This window comes from Xiphophorus couchianus, chromosome 14 (assembly GCF_001444195.1).
Source record: "Xiphophorus couchianus chromosome 14, X_couchianus-1.0, whole genome shotgun sequence".
NCBI lineage: Eukaryota > Metazoa > Chordata > Actinopteri > Cyprinodontiformes > Poeciliidae > Xiphophorus > Xiphophorus couchianus.
In genome coordinates, this window is record NC_040241.1 from 22,032,532 (window position 1) to 22,054,789 (window position 22,258).

At 38.1% G+C, this 22,258-nt stretch overlaps 3 protein-coding genes across 4 annotated transcripts in view; 2 read left to right on the forward strand and 1 right to left on the reverse strand.

Annotated features, from left to right (window-relative positions):
• LOC114156967 (myelin-oligodendrocyte glycoprotein-like) overlaps positions 1 to 22,258 on the reverse strand; it is a 1,059,483-nt gene that overhangs the window by 73,352 nt on the left and 963,873 nt on the right. The gene's annotated exons all lie outside the window — the stretch shown is intronic.
• LOC114156872 (zinc finger protein 208-like) lies at positions 633 to 4,626 on the forward strand. Its single transcript, XM_028037448.1, is given in 4 exon segments — positions 633 to 710; positions 795 to 3,428; positions 3,431 to 3,514; positions 3,598 to 4,626. Coding segments are annotated over 4 exon segments (3,135 nt in total). The 5' UTR covers positions 633 to 643; the 3' UTR covers positions 3,948 to 4,626.
• LOC114156919 (gastrula zinc finger protein XlCGF57.1-like) lies at positions 6,247 to 14,718 on the forward strand. Its single transcript, XM_028037535.1, has 2 exons — positions 6,247 to 6,485; positions 13,056 to 14,718. The coding sequence occupies exons 1-2, from the start codon at positions 6,317 to 6,319 to the stop codon at positions 14,501 to 14,503; spliced, it is 1,617 nt and encodes a 538-aa protein (XP_027893336.1). The 5' UTR covers positions 6,247 to 6,316; the 3' UTR covers positions 14,504 to 14,718.

Consider the following 22,258-nt stretch of genomic DNA (forward strand, 5'->3'; position numbering starts at 1 on the left):
TATCCAACAAAATATTAATAGGAAGACTTCCTTGTTTGATTGACATTTAAAGGCTTTTGTTTTGTCTTTTTGTCCAGATCTCCCACAATGTTGTGTGTGTAAAGAGGAGGAGGTTCTCAATTAAACAGAATCACAGAGGAACCAACTCATCTCTCATGGCTCTGCAGAAACTGAGAACCAGAATCAAGAAGGAATCAATTCTGAAGACCCAGGAAAAAAGAGAAAGGAAGAACAAAAACAAAAGGAGAAATATGAGAAAACCAAAGAGCAGAAAGGCAGAACTGACACTTCAAAACAAGAAAAGCACAAGAAAGCTCACGCAGGGCAAAAATTATATTCTTGTAAAATTTGTGATAAAACCTTTTCTCGAAACGATATCTTGCTAAGACACAGAAGAATTCACAAAGATGAGCGGCCTTTTTCTTGTGGGACTTGTGGAAAGAGTTACAGTAAAAGAGGGACTTTAACTCATCATATGAGAAGTCACACAGGTGAGAAGCCTTTCTGCTGTGGATTCTGTGGAAAGAGTTTCTCTCAGAAAGAACAACTAAATGCTCATATGAAAGTACACACAGGTGAGAAGCCTTTCTCTTGTGGGACTTGTGGAAAACGTTTCTCTCAAAAAGGTGGTTTAAATGTTCACATGAGAATTCACACTGGTGAGAAGCGCTTTTCATGTGGGTTGTGTGGAACTCGTTTCTCTCAAAAAGGTGGTTTAAATGTTCACATGAGATTTCACACGGGTGAGAAGCCTTTCTCTTTTGGGACTTGTGGAAAACGTTTCTCTCAAAAAGGTTATTTAAATGTTCACATGAGAATTCACACAGGTGAGAAGCCCTTCTCATGTGGGACCTGTGGAAAGAGTTACAGTGAAAGAAGGCTTTTAACTCCGCACATGAGAATTCACACAGGTGAGAGGCCTTTCACTTGCGGGATCTGTGGAAAGAGTTACAGTGAAAGAGGGACTTTAACTCATCATATGAGAATTCACACAGGTGAGAAGCCATTCTCTTGTGGGACTTGTGGAAAAAGTTTCTCGCAGAAAGAACAACTAAATGCTCATATGAAAGTACACACAGGCGAGAAGCCTTTCTCTTGTGGGACTTGTGGAAAGAGTTTCTCTCGAAAGGGCACTCTAAATGTTCACATGAGAATTCACACAGGTGAGAAGCCCTTCTCATGTGGGACCTGTGGAAAGAGTTACAGTGAAAGAAGGTTTTTAACTCCGCACATGAGAATTCACACAGGTGAGAGGCCTTTCACTTGCGGGATCTGTGGAAAGAGTTACAGTGAAAGAGGGACTTTAACTCATCATATGAGAATTCACACAGGTGAGAAGCCATTCTCTTGTGGGACTTGTGGAAAATGTTTCTCTCAGAAAGAACAACTAAATGCTCATATGAAAGTACACACAGGTGAGAAGCCTTTCTCTTGTGGGACTTGTGGAAAACGTTTCTCTCAAAAAGGTTATTTAAATGTTCACATGAGAATTCACACAGGTGAGAAGCCCTTCTCATGTGGGACCTGTGGAAAGAGTTACAGTGAAAAAGGGACTTTAACTCGGCACATTAGAATTCACACAGGTGAGAAGCCCTTCTCATGTGGGACCTGTGGAAAGAGTTACAGTGAAAGAAGGTTTTTAACTCCGCACATGAGAATTCACACAGGTGAGAGGCCTTTCACTTGCGGGATCTGTGGAAAGAGTTACAGTGAAAGAGGGACTTTAACTAATCACATGAGAATTCACACAGGTGAGAAGCCATTCTCATGTGGGACCTGTGGAAAGAGTTACAGTGAAAAAGGGACTTTAACTCGGCACATTAGAATTCACACAGGTGAGAAGCCCTTCTCATGTGGGACCTGTGGAAAGAGTTACAGTGAAAGAAGGTTTTTAACTCCGCACATGAGAATTCACACAGGTGAGAGGCCTTTCACTTGCGGGATCTGTGGAAAGAGTTACAGTGAAAGAGGGACTTTAACTAATCACATGAGAATTCACACAAGTGAGAAGCCTTTCTCCTGTGGGTCGTGTGGAAAACGTTTCTCTCAAAAAGGTAATTTAAATGTTCACATGAGAATTCACACAGGTGAGAAGCCCTTCTCATGTGGGACCTGTGGAAAGAGTTACAGTGAAAGAGGGACTTTAACTCAGCACATGAGAATTCACACAGGTGAGAAGCCTTTCTCTTGTGGGTCTTGTGGAAGAGGTTTCTTCCTAAAAACTAATTTAAATGTTCACATTAGAATTCACACAGGTGAGAAGCCTTTCTCTTGTGGGACCTGTAGAAAGAGTTTCTCTCGAAAGGACGCTCTAAATGTCCACATGATAAATCACACAGATGAGAAGCCTTTCTCTTGTGGGACCTGTGGAAAGAGTTTCTCTCGAAAGGACGCTCTAAATGTCCACATGATAAATCACACAGGTGAGAAGCCTTTCTCTTGTGGGTCTTGTGGAAGACGTTTCTCCCGAAAACCCTATTTAAATGCTCATATGAAAATTCACACAGGTGAGAAGCCTTTCTCATGTGGGAGCTGTGGAAAGAGTTACAGTGAAAGAAGGACTTTAACTCAGCACATGAAAATTCACACAGGTGAGAAGCCTTTCTCATGTGGGAGCTGTGGAAAGAGTTACAGTGAAAGAAGGACTTTAACTCAGCACATGAAAATTCACACAGGTGAGAAGCCTTTCTCATGTGGGAGCTGTGGAAAGAGTTACAGTGAAAGAAGGACTTTAACTCAGCACATGAAAATTCACACAGGTGAGAGGCCTTTCTCTTGTGGGTCGTGTGGAAAACGTTTCTGTCGAAAAGGTAATTTAAATGTTCACATGAGAATTCACACAGGTGAGAAGCCCTTCTCATGTGGGACCTGTGGAAAGAGTTACAGTGAAAGAGGGCCTTTAACTCAGCACATGAGAATTCACACAGGTGAGAAGCCTTTCTCTTGTGGGTCTTGTGGAAGAGGTTTCTTCCTAAAAACTAATTTAAATGTTCACATGAGAATTCACACAGGTGAGAAGCCTTTCTCTTGTGGGACCTGTGGAAAGAGTTTCTCTCGAAAGGACGCTCTAAATGTCCACATGATAAATCACACAGATGAGAAGCCTTTCTCTTGTGGGACCTGTGGAAAGAGTTTCTCTCGAAAGGACGCTCTAAATGTCCACATGATAAATCACACAGGTGAGAAGCCTTTCTCTTGTGGGTCTTGTGGAAGACGTTTCTCCCGAAAACCCTATTTAAATGCTCATATGAAAATTCACACAGGTGAGAAGCCTTTCTCATGTGGGAGCTGTGGAAAGAGTTACAGTGAAAGAAGGACTTTAACTCAGCACATGAAAATTCACACAGGTGAGAAGCCTTTCTCATGTGGGAGCTGTGGAAAGAGTTACAGTGAAAGAAGGACTTTAACTCAGCACATGAAAATTCACACAGTGAGAAGCCTTTCTCATGTGGGAGCTGTGGAAAGAGTTACAGTGAAAGAAGGACTTTAACTCAGCACATGAAAATTCACACAGGTGAGAGACTTTCTCTTGTGGGTCTTGTGGAAAACGTTTCTGTCAAAAAGGTAATTTAAATGTTCACATGAGAATTCACACAGGTGAGAAGCCCTTCTCATGTGGGACCTGTGGAAAGAGTTACAGTGAAAGAGGGCCTTTAACTCGGCACATGAGAATTCACACAGGTGAGAGGCCTTTCTCTTGTGGGTCGTGTGGAAAACGTTTCTGTCAAAAAGGTAATTTAAATGTTCATATGAGAATTCACACAGGCGAGAAGCCCTTCTCATGTGAGACCTGTGGAAAGACTTACATTGAACGAGGGACTTTAACTAATCACCTGAGAATTCACACAAGTGAGAAGCCTTTCTCTTGTGGGAGCTGTGGAAAAAGTTACAGTAACAGAAGTAATTTATCTCGTCACATGAAGACTCACTCTGATGAGAATCCATAGGTCTAAAACAGATCCGATCCAATTTGGCATCTAATCTTATGGAAAATCTGGTCAGATGATGTAAACAGCAAGTTGAACATATTAAAGTCAACAGATTCTTGCAGGCTGCTAGTGATTCACTGTGATTGTGTCTTTCACTGTCTGACCAAGATAAACCTGAGGTCTACGTTTGCCTAGCTGCTTGTTTTCCTTAATCCAGTTTTTTGTTTTAATTCTCAGTCGTATTTGTACTTAAGATCCCCATCAGTATCCCATTAGATACTGAAGTTAAAGAGGGGAACACATTCAGACAGGATTAATTTCTGTGCATTTCAGTCTTCATGGAGTTCTGTACCATGTAGAATAATTGAGTTTAGCTTTTATTTGAAGTTTCTGTGTTTGACTGGATGTAAAATACTTTAGAAATGAAAGCAGTGAAATGTTCTTGTTTTTCCATAAATAAAACTCTGATGTTTGTTTGAAAAAAATCTCTAAAATAATTTTGATCTGGTCAGATTTTGATTTAGAGCTAACCACAGAGAGGTTTTTATGTTCCCAAATGTTTGTCATTGTTACACTTTGCTATGAGAAGCAAAGTATATTATTAAAAAGGTTTGTTAAAATATATACTAGTATTTTGAGCAGAATATGCTTTTTAATAACTGTTGATGTGAATAAATATTGATGGATTATTCAGTGATTGTCATCGTCATTAACTGTTGCCATATTTTAAAATGTCAGCTTTAAGTAAAGCATCTAAAGATCCTTGCAATAATAGTAAAACATGAGTTTTTACACAAATTAAATTTTTTTTCATTTCTTCAATATCAGAATTCAAGACATTTTAAAAAATGTCACATTCATTACATTTTACCACATTAAAAGTATTTTTCATCAATTAGTCTGATTTAATATTCTAATCTCAAATGTAATGTTTTCATTAGTTATTAATTAATTCTGCATTGTCAGAAACTACATCTTTATGGACGTTTCATGCACCTTTCAGTTACTGTATCCAGAGATAACATTGCAGACGATCTACAATACTGTAATGTGACACAAAAACAAGTCAGAAATATCTTTTGCATTTGAAGGATATTTTTTTTAAATCCATCAAAAATCCATAAATTAATCAACTCGCCCAATGCCTTCTGTTGTTAAGAGCTTTGGATTAATGATCCTTTTCAGTTTTGTTGTCATTCAAATTGTTGATTTTATGGCTTTAATTAAAGTGATCGGGAACCGTGATACGTATTCAAAAAACGTTTGAAGCGTACGAGAGGGCTATTTGTCGTCCGCGATTCATATCTCTACCTCACTCTCAGTAATAACAGTGATGAGACATAGATGGTGTGCGCCGAGCTCTGAAATTTTTCAGAAATACATGGAAATGAATCTGGGAGAGCGTCAGTTACCCTGCCGCATGATTTCGCTCTGAAGCACCTTGTCAGAAAACCGTAAGCCCTAGAGAAATTTTGAAAACATTTTACCGGAGCAGGCATGCGTATCGATGTCATGACCGAGTTTGATACCAATCGGGCGATATTTGTGGGCGTCACTGCGTTTTCTAAATTGTTTTGGGGTCAAAAATCCACTTCATTTCTCACTCTAATGGGGCGGCAGTTGGTTTCAGTTATACTCTGTGTTTCTGCAGTTGGAAATTTTGCTCGTTTTTAGCTTTTTACGTCGCCATCGTAACTCCGATTCCCAATAACAGTAATAGCTAAATGCCGGGATTGAGCCGCACGTTTTGATACCACTTAGACTGTTTTACAAGCTAAAACGATCACAACAATTCTCTGCGTTCCTCTATAATATATGTAGCCATTTACTGTTTAACTTCAAAACTGAATCACAAAATACAAAACTATAATATTAGACTCTGTTTCACAAGCTGAAACGATCACACACAAGAAATTAAAATACCTTCTAATATGGTTCTTTTGTAACATTAAAAGTATCTTTTGATAACTGACTCCAAGCTCACATTTTTAAATAATTCTTTTTTTCATTAGTGTCAGTATGATTTAATATTCTAATCATAAATGATGTGTTTCCATTAAATGTGGAAAATCCTCATAATTAACAGAAGTAACAGGCTTGGAAACATCCGTGTGTTTGTGTAATTACTTTAATACTGTGTTTCACTCACTGAAATATATAAACCTTTTATTAATGTTGTAAGATATTTAATATAACTTTATGTTGAGAGGAGGCTCAAAGTGGAAAATTCAAGTGGGAACTAAAAATCGTTTACAGTTTCTTCAGTGCAGCCAAAGTGAAACACACAGGAAGCTACGGAGCTCACGAGGTAGCATTAGCTCCTCTTAGAAAGTAGTTTTGAAACAGGTTTGGTGTTTTCGGTAAATATTTCCGTGTTTTCAGTGAAAATGTCTTCAGTTCCGCCTCAGAGAGAGTTTATCAACGAGCAGGTAACTCCTGCTGGAGAAACATTCACAGAGTTTAAAGAAATCAACGTTAAGATGGAGGAAGAGATGGAGGATCAGCGCAGTCTGATGGATTTTACCCGGATACCGAGGATCATCTTACACCGGATAGGTACGAAACACCTTCATGTTTTACTGATTAATCAGGTTTAAGAAAGACGAAGCTGAAGTTGGTTTCCAATTCAAGCTTCCGATTCGGGAAATGGCTAAAGGGCGATTCCACCTATTTTTTCCTTCCGCACCTTTAATCGACTCTAGTTTAAAAACTACAACACCCAGACTTTTCAAACCTGGACTGGAGTATTCTGCTCTAATAGCAGAATATTTAAACCCAGGGGCGATTCTAGGATCTGACCTCTAGGGGTCCTTAGCCCCCAGCAGTGCTAAGGACCAAGAGAAGTTATTTGTTGGTGCATTTTTCTAAACTTCACTGCTTATTTACATACATTCACATAAGAAATTAAATAGTTTTGTCCAACTAAAACCGTTAACAACTACATACAGGTCTGGAAAAAATGAAGAGACCACTGCACTAAACCCCATTGAAAACCTCCTGGTTATTCCCCCAAATATTGGTTTCTGAACTCTTCCTGAGTTAAAACATTTGTTTTGTTGTTTCTAAATGAATATGAACTAGTTCTCTTTGCTTTATTCAAGGTCTGAAAGTACTGCATTTTTAAATTATTTTGACCTTTTCTCATTTTCTGAAAATAAATACAAAGTTTTTGCTCTGAATTTCAGAGACATGTCAGTCGTTCAACAATCTTCATTTTATTTAAACATGTACCTATACAGTGAACCCTCGTTTTTCTCGGGGGTTGTGTTCCCAAAAGAACCCATGATAGGCGAAATCCGTGAAGCATTTACCTTTATTTTTTACAATTATTATAAAGCATAATTACCGTATTTTCCGCACTATAAGGCGCACCACATTATAAGGCGCACCTTCAATGAATGGCCTATTTTAAAACTTTTTTCATATATAAGTTGCACCGTATTTAAGGCGCATAGAATAGACGCTACAGTAGAGGCTGGAGTTACGTTATGCATCCATTAGATGGAGCTGCACTAAAGGGAATGTCATCAAAATAGTCAAATAGGTCAGTCAAACTTTATTAATAGATTACTGTTGTGGAAAAAATACTATTTCCAAGCACTGTTCAGGTGAAATCACTCAGTCAGGTTTATTCATATTTTGTGCACAATACAGAGAGCTTGTAGGACAGTCAGTAATGAAGCAGGTCTGGATGAAAAGCTCTGTCAGGCAGAGAAACACATGAGTTTTATACCAAGGATAAAGATTTAACAACAAGAGGTGAGACAGTCTGGTTCTGATGCAGCTGTAGAAAACAACTTCCAACCTTCTACATGTAACCCAAATAGTTCTTTTGGTGAAAGTTCACAATAATTCATATAACATGACTAGCAGATGTGACCTTAATGTAATTTTTCCATCACATTTCCCCCCTTTTGATTCTAAATAAATATGATCATATTTAATATTAATCAACACACATTTCCCTCCTCAGTCATAAGACATAACACAACACTATCCTGGAAGATGTAACAAAAACAACAAAACACATATACACAAGATACGAAAAACCTACCGGCATTCACCTGTTCAACCCTATAACAATACGACTGTGTTTGGTAGGAAAAGTTATCTTGCAGCCCCTCCTTGCCAGGGAGGCGGTCCTCTATATGTTCTGTCCAGGAAAAGTGTGGAGGTATCATACCAATGATTGAAGACATAAAAACCCAGGAAACAATAATAAAGAAAATGAAAATGTAACACAAAAGCTAATTAAGGAGGAGAAAGAAATTAACAATAAAAAAAAAACATTTAAAAGGAAAAACAAACAAAAATCAACGTCAAAACAAAAACCCCAAGCTTAATAGAAAACTTATATCTAATCGAATAAATCAATCTAAACCACATCACAACAACAATCCATAATCATGAAATACCTTACTCCAACTAAACTTAAAAAGAGAAAAAAAAACTAAAATGGAAAAAAAAAATTCATTTCCAGATCAAATGAAAAATAAAATCAAAATATAAAATGCATATTTAGAACATGCAGAAAGGATAGGCATTTGTTTTTGTGAAACAGACATTTCAGTGAATTGCAAAGCAGTATAGGAAAGCTAGGATACTAGCCTGAAAATATTGTCAAGAAAATCCGAGCTCATCCCGCTTCCCCATGCTGGAGATTTAAGTTTAACAGTAATAATAAATAAAGTTATCTTTAAAATGAATCACTCAAGTGACATCAAGGCCCAACAGTAGACTTAAGTGTCAGTAAAATAAATCTAGTTGTGTGTGTTGTTTTTGTCTCATGCAAACTTTGCTTTAATTCTACTTTTTTCTATCTAATCATAAGAAATCATAGTCAGTCAGAGAGAGTCATGAAACAGGAAAAGCAGGTTTCCTGGAAAAAGAGGAAGTTTCCAGCCTGCAGATTTATAAAAATAGCTGAGACTATTCCTTATTTTAAAGAATGAAAGTTTAAAAAATGAAATCTAAACATTTTGAGTAATTTGATAAGATTCAAAGTAAAATACTTATATTAATATTGGTTTACTTGTAATAATACTTACACTTACATTTGTGGGAACACTTACAAGAAAAACAAGCAAATGTAACTTTGGTATAAAATAATTAGAATCATGGATTATTCTTGGTTTCTTTTCAGAAAACATCTGTAATAACTCACATTAAGATTATAATAAGAATAATTAATAAGTAATGGTTATAAAATTATAAATGAATGCTAAATCAGAGAAGCTAAAGAAAATAAATGTGATATAAATGTGATTTTGACATTGAACTTGAAATGGTGTAAAAGGTTATAAAACTGCAATTAAACATCACTGATATGTTGGAGGTAGATGGTAGGTGAAAGGTGACAGGCTAAGGGAAAAAGGGGAACTAACAGGAGAGCAGAGATGATCAGCGCCTTATTTGGACATAGGAGGTTGAGCAGCCCTGAGACATTAGCACAGACATCATGACATGATGTCTCTTAAGACAGTGACGGATATGAGATCATCTGTCTAAGCAGACAGCCAATGAAACAAGCACAGCATCAGTGCTAGCCAATGCAAACGCACCAAAAGGTGGATAAACCCTATAAAAGGTGGGTGCAAAAGAGGAACCTTTCGTTGGATCCTCCGGGCAGCTTCGAGCCAAGATCGAGATGGACAAAGAACTCTGCAGCTGAAGAAGAGCCGGAGCCACAGAGCCGAAGACTGTCCTGCACATGGGGACCAACCCGTCAGGCCCACAACCTGTGGCTTCAAATCGCACTTCTCTCATCAGCTGGGTTCAGACCCCAAAGACAAAGATGAAGACAAAGGCAAAGACAAAGAAGAAGAACTGGTGCCTTTCTTCCGGCCAGCACCAAGTCCTGTGTGACCTCACCATCCATGCGGAGAAGAAGCTCATCAGACCTACAGAGATCCCTGCCTTCACCGATCAACTTCCTGCTCCTGCTGCAGCACCTTCTTCATCATCAGGCCAGGTCTGGGGTTCGAAACGCCAAACTCCGTCCGTCTCTCTCAAAGGTTCCCTTTTTTAGTTCTCAGTGTCAGCGGTAGGGAAAGATAGACTAGATGATTGATTTTACTTATTTGATTATTTCTGCTACTGAATTAAGCTGTACTGACCCTTGCAAAAATGCCTTACTAATAAAATATTTAGCATAAAGAAAATCTAAAAGATGTTGTGGACATTCAGTTAATGAGTCACCTTAAAGTTCTTTGATGGTTGTAAAATAGCTCTGATGTTTGATTCTGGAGAGGAAAAAATGGAAAATGTTTTTAGGTTGCTGGTAGCCCATATGTAAAACATCATCCTTGGGACACAGGGGGAAGAAGGTTGGGACACCTGGATGTTGGCCGTCAGAAACCAGGCGAATCGTTTCTCGAAACCAGCTTAAACAGAGTTTACTTCAATTCTGGACAGGGTAAATCCCAGCAGATTTAGGAAACTCAATTAACCTGTTAGAAGGAGAGCTGGTAGCACATCTCCCCTCTCAGAAGAGGAAGTACGAGAGTGAGAGAGTAGAGAAAGGAGGGGGGGGGGTTGTTGCGCAACAACAACATCTGCCCGCTCCTCTCTTTTATTGCTTTTAGGATCCCTCTCACATTGGGCGCTGCAACTCTCAAAGGGCGGGGAAACAATTCATCACATAGTTGCAGCGCTAAATGACAATCACTATCCAGACACAGGTTACCTAAACACTAGAATATTGTTGTTTCAGGCATTTAAGCAGGGCACGTTGTATATCTTCAAGGCGATGGCTTTATAGCTCTCTAAAGAACAAAGGAGAGCAGAGTTTATTGCAGGGCAAATAAACTCTGCCGGAGTAGTTGTCACTTCTATCTCCCAGGAAGTCCTGCAGGGCAACAAACTGCTGGGAGCAGCTGTCACCTCTATCTCCCAGGGAGGCCTCAGGAAGGAATCAAAGTTATTCAACACACAGAAACATTACTTATACTAAGAGTAAAAGAGAAAAAAGCATATAAGTGAACATTATCTAAATATAACTACAAGGCTACATGATACAACGAATATATGATAATACTAGTAATACAATTTACCCAACACTTAACTTTTTTTTATTTGTTGCAACATGTGTTCTTACATTATTATTAACATTATGTTACTTTTGAAATTGGTCTCAAAACAACAATATTATCGTTTACCGCAATAATTTCTGGGACAATTCATCGCCTAGCAGAACTTATTCTGACTGTCCTGACATCACCTACTTCAACCACTGTATAATAATGCGTAATAATTTAAAGTGTAAATTTCTACAGGAAGTCTTAATTGTTCCTGTGCCACCAAACAGGAAGTGGCTTTAACTTGAACGTTAGGTTCCTGACAAATATTGAATATTCTCCACGGAGCTAAACTGAGACTGACTGAACATAACAAAGAGTCATTCTCAATTGCTTATTGCAATTCCGCTTATCAGTGGCTGTCGATCAGCCGATTAACGTGAAAAAGTATGTGATCGCTGATCACTGTTTTTTGTTGCTGATCACCTGTATCTCACTTGGCAGCCTGCAGAGACCCTCTGTGCAGCTGATCTCCTCTTTCCTTCACACTGCGAAAACATGCGGCAACAAATCCTAAGTGATGTTGTGTGGAACTTTAATGCTCTGAGAGTGAAAGGGGAAGTTTGCATGTAGTGACGGAAAAATACCTGGAAGGTGAACGACGTCAAAATGCATCAACACGATTTAATATGACATGCAAAAATCAAACACAGAGTGGGTTTGGTGAGTTATCAAGGCTCACTGCAGGAAAAAAAAGACATCCAGAGCGATCAGGCAGCAGGTAAAGCATCACACAACTACCAACACTCAGCCGGATGAGCATGACGGTCAGAGACTAAACAAATAACACAAAAAATAACTAAAATCATTGGACCAGCAGTGGAAGACGCTGAGTTCTGCTCTCGCTGTTGAACCACCGCTATGCTCTACTGATATTTCGCAGACGTATCGCCGTTCGACCTCCACCAGACATTAAACTCTCACATTGAACGTCTGCTTAAAGCTGCTGCTTAAAAAACTACTTTTTACATATGTATTAAGAAGTTTGCTGTCCTAACATGAGACAGATAATCTCTGAATAAAAAGCTCCTGTGCCTCCTCCTGTGTTCTGCAGAATTACTCAGCTTGGTCAGAAACAACCAACCAGAACCAGCATTAATCAGCTGGACCTGCTCTCAGAAAGTTTTGATTTAGCAACTTAGGGATGTTTATTGAATGCAACCTGCATTTGACTTTGAATTAATGTTTTCTTCTTTTATTTGATATTATTTGATATAGGCACTGTTATGAGATTTATTTGAAATATGTATAATTTAGGCTACTGAGGCCCATACTGTTAAATGTTATTTTGCTGATTGCAGGTTTTTCAGTTGTCTTTTTGACTTAATAGCTGCTGTATTGGGCTGCAAGTATTTTTCATGTATTTTGTCCAAATCTGGTGACGTTATTGCCAGATCATTTTTTCATTTTGCCAGATAACATAGTAGCATTTATACGTAGCGCAAAAAAAGCTAACAGCCAATCCAGGTGGATCGGCAATGATCGGCCCTCATGCGTGATTGGTATTGGAATCGACAACAGAAACCTGATCAGAGCTTCGCTCATTGGTAGGATTGGAATGGTGAAGCGACATTCGCCAGAGCGTTGCTGAAGTACAAGGGCTTTTCGAAGTTGTTTACAACTTTAATTTTTGTCGTTTCAGTGATAAAGAAGATTATGAAATGACGACTGGAATAAAAACAAGAAACTCTTATTTATTTTTTAATGTGCATTGGAAAACAAACTGTTCTATGTATTAAATGTTTTCAGTATAGAACTACGTTTAAGACTCTATGGTATTAAGCTTGATTAAATCAACCTGCTGTTTGGAATATTTTTGTTGGGGAGCCACTAGGTTAAGCTGTCGCCATCTTGCTTTCTCACCTGCAGATCCATAGCATTGATTTCTATATCCATTCCCGTCAGAAGGACTAAATTGCTTAAATTAATTTTCATACTTATAAATTTGTAATTTTTGTCTTTGAATAACTTGAAAAGGCTTTAAGTGATTAAAATCAATACTTCCTTCTTTTACTCACATTTAAAAGCTTTTGTTTTGTGTTTTGTGCAGATCTCCCACAGTGCTGGGTGTGTAAAGAGGAGGAGGTTCTCAATGAATTCAGCAACCAGGAGAGGAAGTCCACTTCAGGTAAAGAAGAACCAGAACATCAAGAGTTCAAAGAGGAAGAGAAGCAACTCTGCATCAGTCGGGATGAAGAGCAGCTTGTGCTGAAACAGGAGACTGATGACATTTTGGTGAATCCTCTTAATGTGCAAAGAATCCACAATGAAACAGAACCACAGAGGAACCAACTCATCTCTCATGGCTCTGCTGAGGATGAGAACCAGGATCAGGAAGGCAGCAATTCTGAAGACCCGGGAAAAAAGAGAAAGGAAGAACAGAAACAAAAGGAGAAATATGAGAAAACCAAAGAGCAGAAAGGCAGAACTGACACTGAAAAGCAAAAACAGCACAAGAAAGCTTACACAGGGCAAAAATCTTATTCTTGTAAAATTTGTGATAAAATCTTTTCTCAAAACAGTAACTTGATGAGACACATGATAACTCACACAGGACAAAAACCTTTCACTTGTTCAACCTGTGGGAAAAGTTACATACAAAAGGCTGGTTTAATTTGTCACATGAGAATTCACACAGGTGAGAAGCCTTTTTCCTGTGGGACTTGTGGAAAAAGTTTCACCAAAAAAGACACTTTAAAAGTTCATATGAGAAGTCACACAGGTGACAAGCCTTTCTCTTGTGGGACCTGTGGAAAAAGTTTAATCTGTAAAGGCCAATTAAATGTACATATGAGAAGTCACACAGGTGAGAAGCCTTTCTCTTGTGGGACCTGTGGAAAAAGTTTCATCTGTAAAGGCCAATTAAATGTACATATTAGAAATCACACAGGTAAAAAGCCTTTCTCATGTGTGACTTGTGGAAAAGGTTTTCGAAGCAAATATGAGTTACAGAGTCACATGAAGATTCACACAGGTGAAAAGCCCTTTTCTTGTGTAAATTGCGGAAAAAGCTATCGAATGAAGTGTTATTTGCACAGTCACATGAGAATTCACACAGGTGAAAAGCCCTTTTCTTGTGTAAATTGCAGAAAAAGCTATCGAAGCAAATCTAATTTAAATCGTCACATGAGAAATCACACAGGTGAGAAGCCTTTCTCATGTGTGACTTGTGGAAAAGGTTTTCGAAGCAAATATGAGTTACAGAGTCACATGAAGATTCACACAGGTGAAAAGCCCTTTTCTTGTGTAAATTGCGGGAAAAGCTTTAAAAGCAAATCTAATTTAAATTGTCACATGAGAAATCACACAGGTGAGAAGCCTTTCTCATGTGTGACTTGTGGAAAAAGTTTTCGAAGCAAATATGAGTTACAGAGTCACATGAAGATTCACACAGGTGAAAAGCCCTTTTCTTGTGTAAATTGCGGGAAAAGCTTTAAAAGCAAATCTAATTTAAATTGTCACATGAGAATTCACACAGGTGAGCTTAATTTCTCATGAACAAGCTGATAAAAGTTATTTTTCTATAAATGGCAAATAACTTATCACATGAAGACTCACACAGGTAGAAAGCCTTTTTCTTGTGTGACTTGTGAAGAAAGCTTCCGCAGCAAATTTAGTTTAAATCGTCACATGATGTTTCACCGGTGAGGAGCCTTTCTCATGTAGCCTGTGGAAAAAGTTTCACTCAAAAAAAAAAAAAGAGTTTAACTGTACATATAAGAATGGGATAATGTGAACCTTAAGTATCAAATAGTTTTATCTTTCATGAAACTTTTTTTTCATGAAAAAATTTTTAAATGAGCTTTTAATCTTCAAGTGTCTTTTAAATAATGTACTGTGTATTTTTATAAGTGATATTTGTAATGTTTTAAAGGAACAATGGACTGGAACATTTTTAGTTTTAGACTTAAACTTTTGTAGTGTGTTTATTTTTTGTTGTACTTGTACTTTGATTTAGTTTCATGATTACTGTTAGCCGTTCCTGTATGCACTGGTGTAGTCACAGACAAATTTTGCTTCAGCAATAATGTTTCCTGGATTTGAATCTACATATACACTATTATATACATTGGATGTAGAGGTGTCTCAGAAAACTCTACGACATACACTAAACCAGAAGCATGGTTCTGGTTTAGTGGTTGACTTGGTTTCTGTATATATTTCTGTACTATATATGTTTTTCTAGTGGTTTGATGTTATGTTGTAATTTAAATGTCATGTTTTCATTGCTTGTAAATGTAAAATCATCTTTCAACAGAAATAAAGTCATTCACACATCCATCTATGTGTTATTTCATGTGATGTGTTAGTAATACAGATTATGAGAAAAATCAGCTTTTAAAGTGAATTCTAAAACTCTAAAACATGTATAATAATTCAGTGTTTAACTTTGCAACTGAGTTTCAACCTGAAAGACTATAACCTGATATAATAACATTAGACTATTTTACAAAGTAAAAAGTTACAATATACATTCCAACATGGTTCTTCTCATCACGACTTAGGATTGGACACACTGGTCTAAATAGATCACTATTTTTGATAGGGAAACATCAGACAGGGAAATGTGACTGCAGGGAAGATGAGACATTGGAGCATGTTATTTTAAGTTGCAGGAATGATCTGTTTCAGAGAAACAAGTTAATAAGAAACCTTAGTAATATAAAAATGAAATTTGATATTGTTGATTTATTGCAAAAGGACTCGGGAAGCAGAGGATATCAGGCTATATTTGATTTTTTTGAAACAAAGTAAGTTATAGGATAGGATATAGTTTTTTTTTGTTTGTTTGTGTTGTCATGTGGTCCACACTCCTTACCAGTTGGTGGCGGTAATGCTCACCCAACGTTTTTTGTCAACCGCCAATAAATTTCATCAAGAAGAAGAAGAAGAGATAACGGTCGCTAACACTGATGTTTATGAGCGCTGTGTAGCTGTACTCCTAGTAGAGATATTTTGATTTACAGGTAAGCTGGTGATGTTAATAATAAACTCTTTGTTATGTTATTGTGTTCTGTTAAAAGACAAGTAAAATTACATTGTGTGATTTAAGTATTGCAATCCTAAAAATCCTAAAATTTCTTAATTTTAGGATTTTTAAAAAAAGTTTTAAGAAACTTTCTTAAAAGTTTCTTAATCTAAATGAATAAATCCTAAAAAACAAAAATCCTAAAATTTTGTTTTTAAATGCGTTTTTTAAAAATGCATTTAGTTGTACATAAACTAAATAGTGTCTGTTCATACAGTTTAGGCTCCATGAAAAGGAGAAATTACGTGTTAGAGAAGGCGTTCCGGCATCTTTCTGAGAATTTATTCTCTAACAATCATGATTTTTCTACATTATGTAAAGAAATTATTTCTAATAAGATCTTTATAGAAGATCACATCACAATAAAATGTTTTTTAACTCTTTTATTATCAGTAAAAAAACAAAAAAAACAAATGTTTTGATCATCATGGAGTTGAAGTTTATGTCAACTGCATTCAGTTTATCTAACGTCTTTTTAGCCTCTATTGAAGTATTCCACCTTGTTGGCCATTAAGTCCCAGTTAGCTTTTCATCTGGACACTTAGTAAAAAATCATAAGCTTGAATTTTTTATCCTGATCTGACTTAGAAACAAACCACATGAATTCTGCAGAATTTTACCACAAAATTAGTTTTGCGGTTCCTTAAGTGACTGAAAAAAATATGAAAAGAACGAAGCAAAACTGACTTTGTCTCATCCTTCGCCTCTGCCTCTATATTTGAAATTCAGGACAGAGACGGTGTTGTAATTTCCTGCATAAACATTTATGATTCCTGAGAAAGGATCCGAGAACGCAAATCATCCTGAGTAAACAGCAGCAGGCGGGGAACTGTGTTCAGCTCCAAAGGAATCATATCAATCAACGTGTGAACAACAAAAGTGTCCAGTAACGACTTGCTACATGTCAGAATTGGTCAAATATTTAATGCTCCAATATGCATCAGCAAATCACCAATTCAGTTCAATGTAAATAGAAATTAAATGTCGTAATATCCAGTATCAGGCAGTCTTCTAAAGACAGTGTTGCCGTCATGGCATGCTAACTGTTCCAATAGCTAACATTGGAATATTCCAATATTCCAATATGGATTTTTCTATATCTAAATGTGACTGTGCGGTGAAGCTAAAAATTAAACTACTGTAATAATTGGTGCAACAACAGTTACAGTTTGTCAGAAATATTTACAAATAAAATATAAATGGGGCATATGGGATCATTTCACCTCCTCTGGGTGTCACAGACACAGAATCTGAGCACCGGCAAGAGGAGCGTTTATATCTACTAGCTGGGGTTTATTTTACTATTTTTATGATTTACTTCATTTGTAAGAAATAAGCTATGTAGGAATATATGTGTGTGCCTGTGTTGCATTGTGCGTGTTTGTGTTTGTGTGGGTCAGACACACAACGTGTCCACATTTGTGTGCTTGTGGCCTGTATTTGTGTGGCTCATAAGCATCGTGTTGATTTTGTGCTCCACTTACATGAAGCGCATTAAGGTTGTGTTTGTGTGAGTCGTGTGGAAATTAGGGCATAAGCAAATTATCACTGATATTTAAGATAAGTTATAATTTGCTTATATTAGAGATAAGTGAATTATCTCTAAGATAATAAACAAATTATTACGTATCTCTAAGATAAGTAATAATTATCTTATTAATTAAGATAATTATTATTAATATGCAATTTATTATGTATCTCTAAGATAAGTAATAATCTGCTTATTATTATCTGTAATAAGTAATAATTTGCTTATTATCTTAGAGATAAATAAATTTTCTCTAAGATAATAAGCAAATTATTATGTATCTCTAAGATAAGTAATTGTGTGTCTGTAATAATTTGCTTGTCTTAAGCAAATTATTCTCAGGTAAGAGAAGATCCTACATCATGGTCCTGCTGCTGGCCTCTGGTCTGTTGTCTCCTCCCCGACTCTTTGCTCCTTCTATTGTGACAATAAACATTTCTTTAAAATATATCAAAAGCAACAGTGAGAACAACTTTTGCAAAGAAAAAAACAGGACTGGGTTTATTCCTGGCAACAACTAGCTATCAAGCAATGCAACATGGCTCAACAGCAACAGCAAGGGCCCCTCCTTTTCCAGTTCAGGCATTCGCCTTGTTAGGCCTACGACAAAGTTTATTTGCCCACAACTGATGAAGCCAATAGAACCTCATCACATCTGCAAAAAGCAGAGACGAGATGCTAAGGCCACTAAAACGGATCCCATTAAAAAACCTTGACTGCATCTAGAAACTGGTGGGAAAGGGCAACCTGTGGAGAGCAACCTGTGGAGAGCAACCTGTGGAGGGCAACCTGCGGAGAGCAACCTGTGGAGGGCAACCTGTGGAGAGCAACCTGTGGAGAGCAACCTGTGGAGGGCAACCTGTGGAGAGCAACCTGTGGAGGGCAACCTGTGGAGAGCAACCTGCGGAGGGCAACCTGTGGAGAGCAACCTGTGGAGGGCAACCTGCGGAGGGCAACCTGTGGAGAGCAACCTGTGGAGGGCAACCTGCGGAGGGCAACCTGTGGAGAGCAACCTGTGGAGAGCAACCTGTGGAGGGCAACCTGTGGAGAGCAACCTGTGGAGGGCAACTCTCACTATGTTTCTCTAATCTGAACCATTTGCAATTTCAATTTTCTAGAAATTAATACCTTTGTGAGAACAATGTACATTATAGTCAATAACCCTAATTTAAATCATTTTTGAAATCCTGGGGGGAACCGGAGCACCCGGAGAAAACCCCACACTAACACGGGGAGAACAGACAAACTCCCACAGAAAGAGGCGCCTGGTTGAGAATGAAGAACGCTTTTCTGTGAAGATGCAGCGCTAACCACTGCATCACCGTGTTGTCCCTTTTTGTTTTTTAGTCTAAAATATAAAATGTAAGTTGGGGTTTTGAAAATGGTTCAGGACTGACCTGGACTCTTTAACTAGTTGCTTGTTTTAGAGGTTTTCTTGCTTTTCTCACCACAAATGTTTCTCCAATCGGAACCGTTTGCAAATTAAATTTTCCAGAAATTAATACTACCTTTTTTGAGGACAATTTACATTGGTCAATAACCCTAATTTATATGGTTTTGGAAATCTGTGGGAAACCGGAGCACCCGGAGAAAAACCCACGGTCATTTTTTTGGGGGGGATCTAAAATAAGAAATATATTTTGGGGTTGCAAACGGTTCAGAAATTACATTTTTTACTAATCGCTTTATTCAGAGGCTTTCTTGCTTTTTTTCTTGAACATTTGTGGTTTTCTGAGCCCCAAACAGTGTCGTATCTTCTTCCACACTGATTTGTCCTTGGCGACTGCCCCCACTGGTTCCTGTGACAGATTTTCCACAGAGCGGTCCGTCACGTCCATGGATTCCATGTTATTCGGCATGTTTTCCATAAAGTCGTTTACCTGGTTGGGAGAGGCATCAGGAACATCAATGTTTTCTGACAGGGTTTCCTCTGTCAGACGGTCCTGATCCATGGACGCAGTGTCAGAAACCTTGTTTTCCGGGGTAGTGTCTTTCTCGTTTGGTTCTTTTTGTCTCTCAGGTCCTAATTCGTGTTTGAGTTGATGTTCAGTTTTTATGTTTTGCTGCTGTGAGTTAAGCTCACAGCTGGAGGGAAGTTGTTGAAAAGCAGTCAGTTGTTTTAGGAGACTGTCTTTCTCAGCTTTAAGCTCGGTGATAATCTTCAGGACACTCATCATTTGCTCTGAATAAGTTTTAATCTCTTTATGTATATGCTGCTTAGATGTTTCTAACTGCTGCATTAGAGTCAGAACATTTCCTTCATATCTGGCTTTTAGTTCGTGGTAATTAACTGTTGCGAATTCCAGAACAGATTGCAGATGTTTTATTGCCTTAGTTGATTGCCATTGGAGGAAAGAGATATCTTCTGCATTTTTCTGGTTGAGGTTGTCCTTCTCTGCTCTGAGTGCCTTGATGAGCTCAATAAGTTCATGCTTGGTTTTTTCCAAATTAGCTTCTGTCATATGAGTCACATCTGCTTCATACCTCGACTTTAGTTCTTCGTATGAACCATTAACCTGCTCTAGTTCTCTCAACAGGTATTTCTCGGATTCCTTGAAGCTGCTGATCTCCTTGGACATTTTCTCTATTAAATTTTGGCCCTGTCTGATCTTGTCTTCATTGACCATCTGCAGGTCAGCCTGACGTTTGATCTCACAAATGTCTGCTTCAGATTTGGACTGAAGCTCCTCGTATTTAGCCTTCATGTCGTCCAGCTCTTGTTGGAGTGCTCTGTTTTTATCTTTTAATTCCTCAATCCTTGACATGAACGCTCGCTCTGTGGCAATATGATCTATCTTCGCTAGGTCTAAGTCCTCTTGCAGCTGCTGTTTTGTGTGGCTGTCCACCTCGGAATCGATAATTGCTGGGCTGAGAGTCTCTGGATTGTTGCCCTTTTCAATTGCCTGTAGTTGTTCCTTCAACTCGATGTTCCTGCCGATGAAAATCTCCTTAAGAGCTCTCTGCCTCTCTACCTCAGCTTTTGTTTCCTCCAGTTTTGTTTGGGTGTCGTCCAGCTTTTGGTTCTGGTCAAACAATTTTGCTTTCTCCATTTTTAAAAGAGAGGCAAGTCGTTGTATCTCTATGTGGAAATCAAAGGGAGGAGGTCTGTTCCCTACCCACCCATACTGACGTCCTTTGGCTAAATCACTGATGGAACAATTTTGGCTTTGATCTGCCATGTTTTGACAAAATAGTACTTGTTCAAATCAGTTGGCTAACAATCTCACTGTAAAAGCGCTTTGCGTGCGTCTGAACTCCTCAGTAGTGCAGCAAGCAATGACAAGAAGGTAGAAGTTTGTTACATAGATAGAGAGCTGATGACATCACAAGCATGACTCTAGTTGTGACATCACAGATTTTTCCTTCATCTTTGGAATGTGTTACCGTTGGTTACACTGTCTATGTTGTTATACAAGCAGTTTATGGAGAGACGTTTTTTTTGGCAATATTTACATAAAATGTGTGAATTTAGATTTCCAGATTTGTTTCATTGTGTCCAATGAAACATAAAACCTTTCAAAAGTTTTCACACACTCACACTTTTACAAACCTGAAAGTTGCAAAGAAAAATGATACTCTCCTTTAAATCTTTGTTTTAATATGTAGCGTCGCTGCTGGCTATCTGTTTGTATTGGGACTTTTTTGTCCTCCTCTGTGATTCTGTACATTCATTTTCGCGTTTAGATGTTTTCCTGTTGGCCTTTCTTTAAACCCCTCAAGAGGCTCGGCAGCACAAACACTCAGCGATGATCGAGATCAGCGGGAGCTTACATCCATCAATCAGTTCTTGGTCCATTAAGTCCCCACAGAAATATTATCTGTTTCTTTTTGTCTTTTTTTTTACTCTTGGTTTTGTGCTGCTTCTGTCTGCTGTCTCTCTTTGGATCCGTTTGGCCTGAGGTACCGGCTCTCCAGAACTAATCTAGACAAAAGTTTTCTCTTTTGTGATGTGATTAAAAAAAAATGCCTCAAAGTCTTTTGTATTATTATTATTATAATTTGCTCTACAGAGCTAAAGCTGGTTGAATAATCTGTTGGTCTCTTTTCTTCCTTTTGTAGAGATATTTGATATTTGAGAGATAAAACACGCCGTGTCTTCCATTTTGTTGACCCCAGTAAAGGTTCCTCATTTCTGCCTGCTACTATGATTGAAGTCTGAGTTCTCCAGCAATCAGTGCAGAACGATTACCAATGAAACATGCAGCAGGAGATCTCTCACCTGTGTAACAACACCGGCTGTTTTACCTGGAGGTTGATACTGATGGAGCTGACAGTCTATGAAGCAACACTGACCTGAAACATAAAATATGCTGCTATAATTGGAACTCTATAATGTAATCTCAGTAAATATGTTTTATACTATGTCTGTTTTTATAAACTATCGTATCCGTAATAAAAACAGATAGGTTGCTGAATCTAGCTGATGGGTCGGTCCTGAATGTTTGGGCTGTTAGAGTCGGTTCTTTGAATTGAACCACGGGAACCGGCTCCTAGAGCCGTTCTTCATTATGAGGGCCGGGGCTGCAAACACAGTTCCTACCCAACTCTTCAAACCGCACAGTGATCGATCTGCACAGGTGCTGTGAGGAACAACAGACAATTTTAACTCTGTTTCTCGTCCAGTAGCATAAACACTGAAATTAAGAAACCACAATCCCTGAATTAGGAGGGAATGTGGGGCAAATGTGATGAAAGA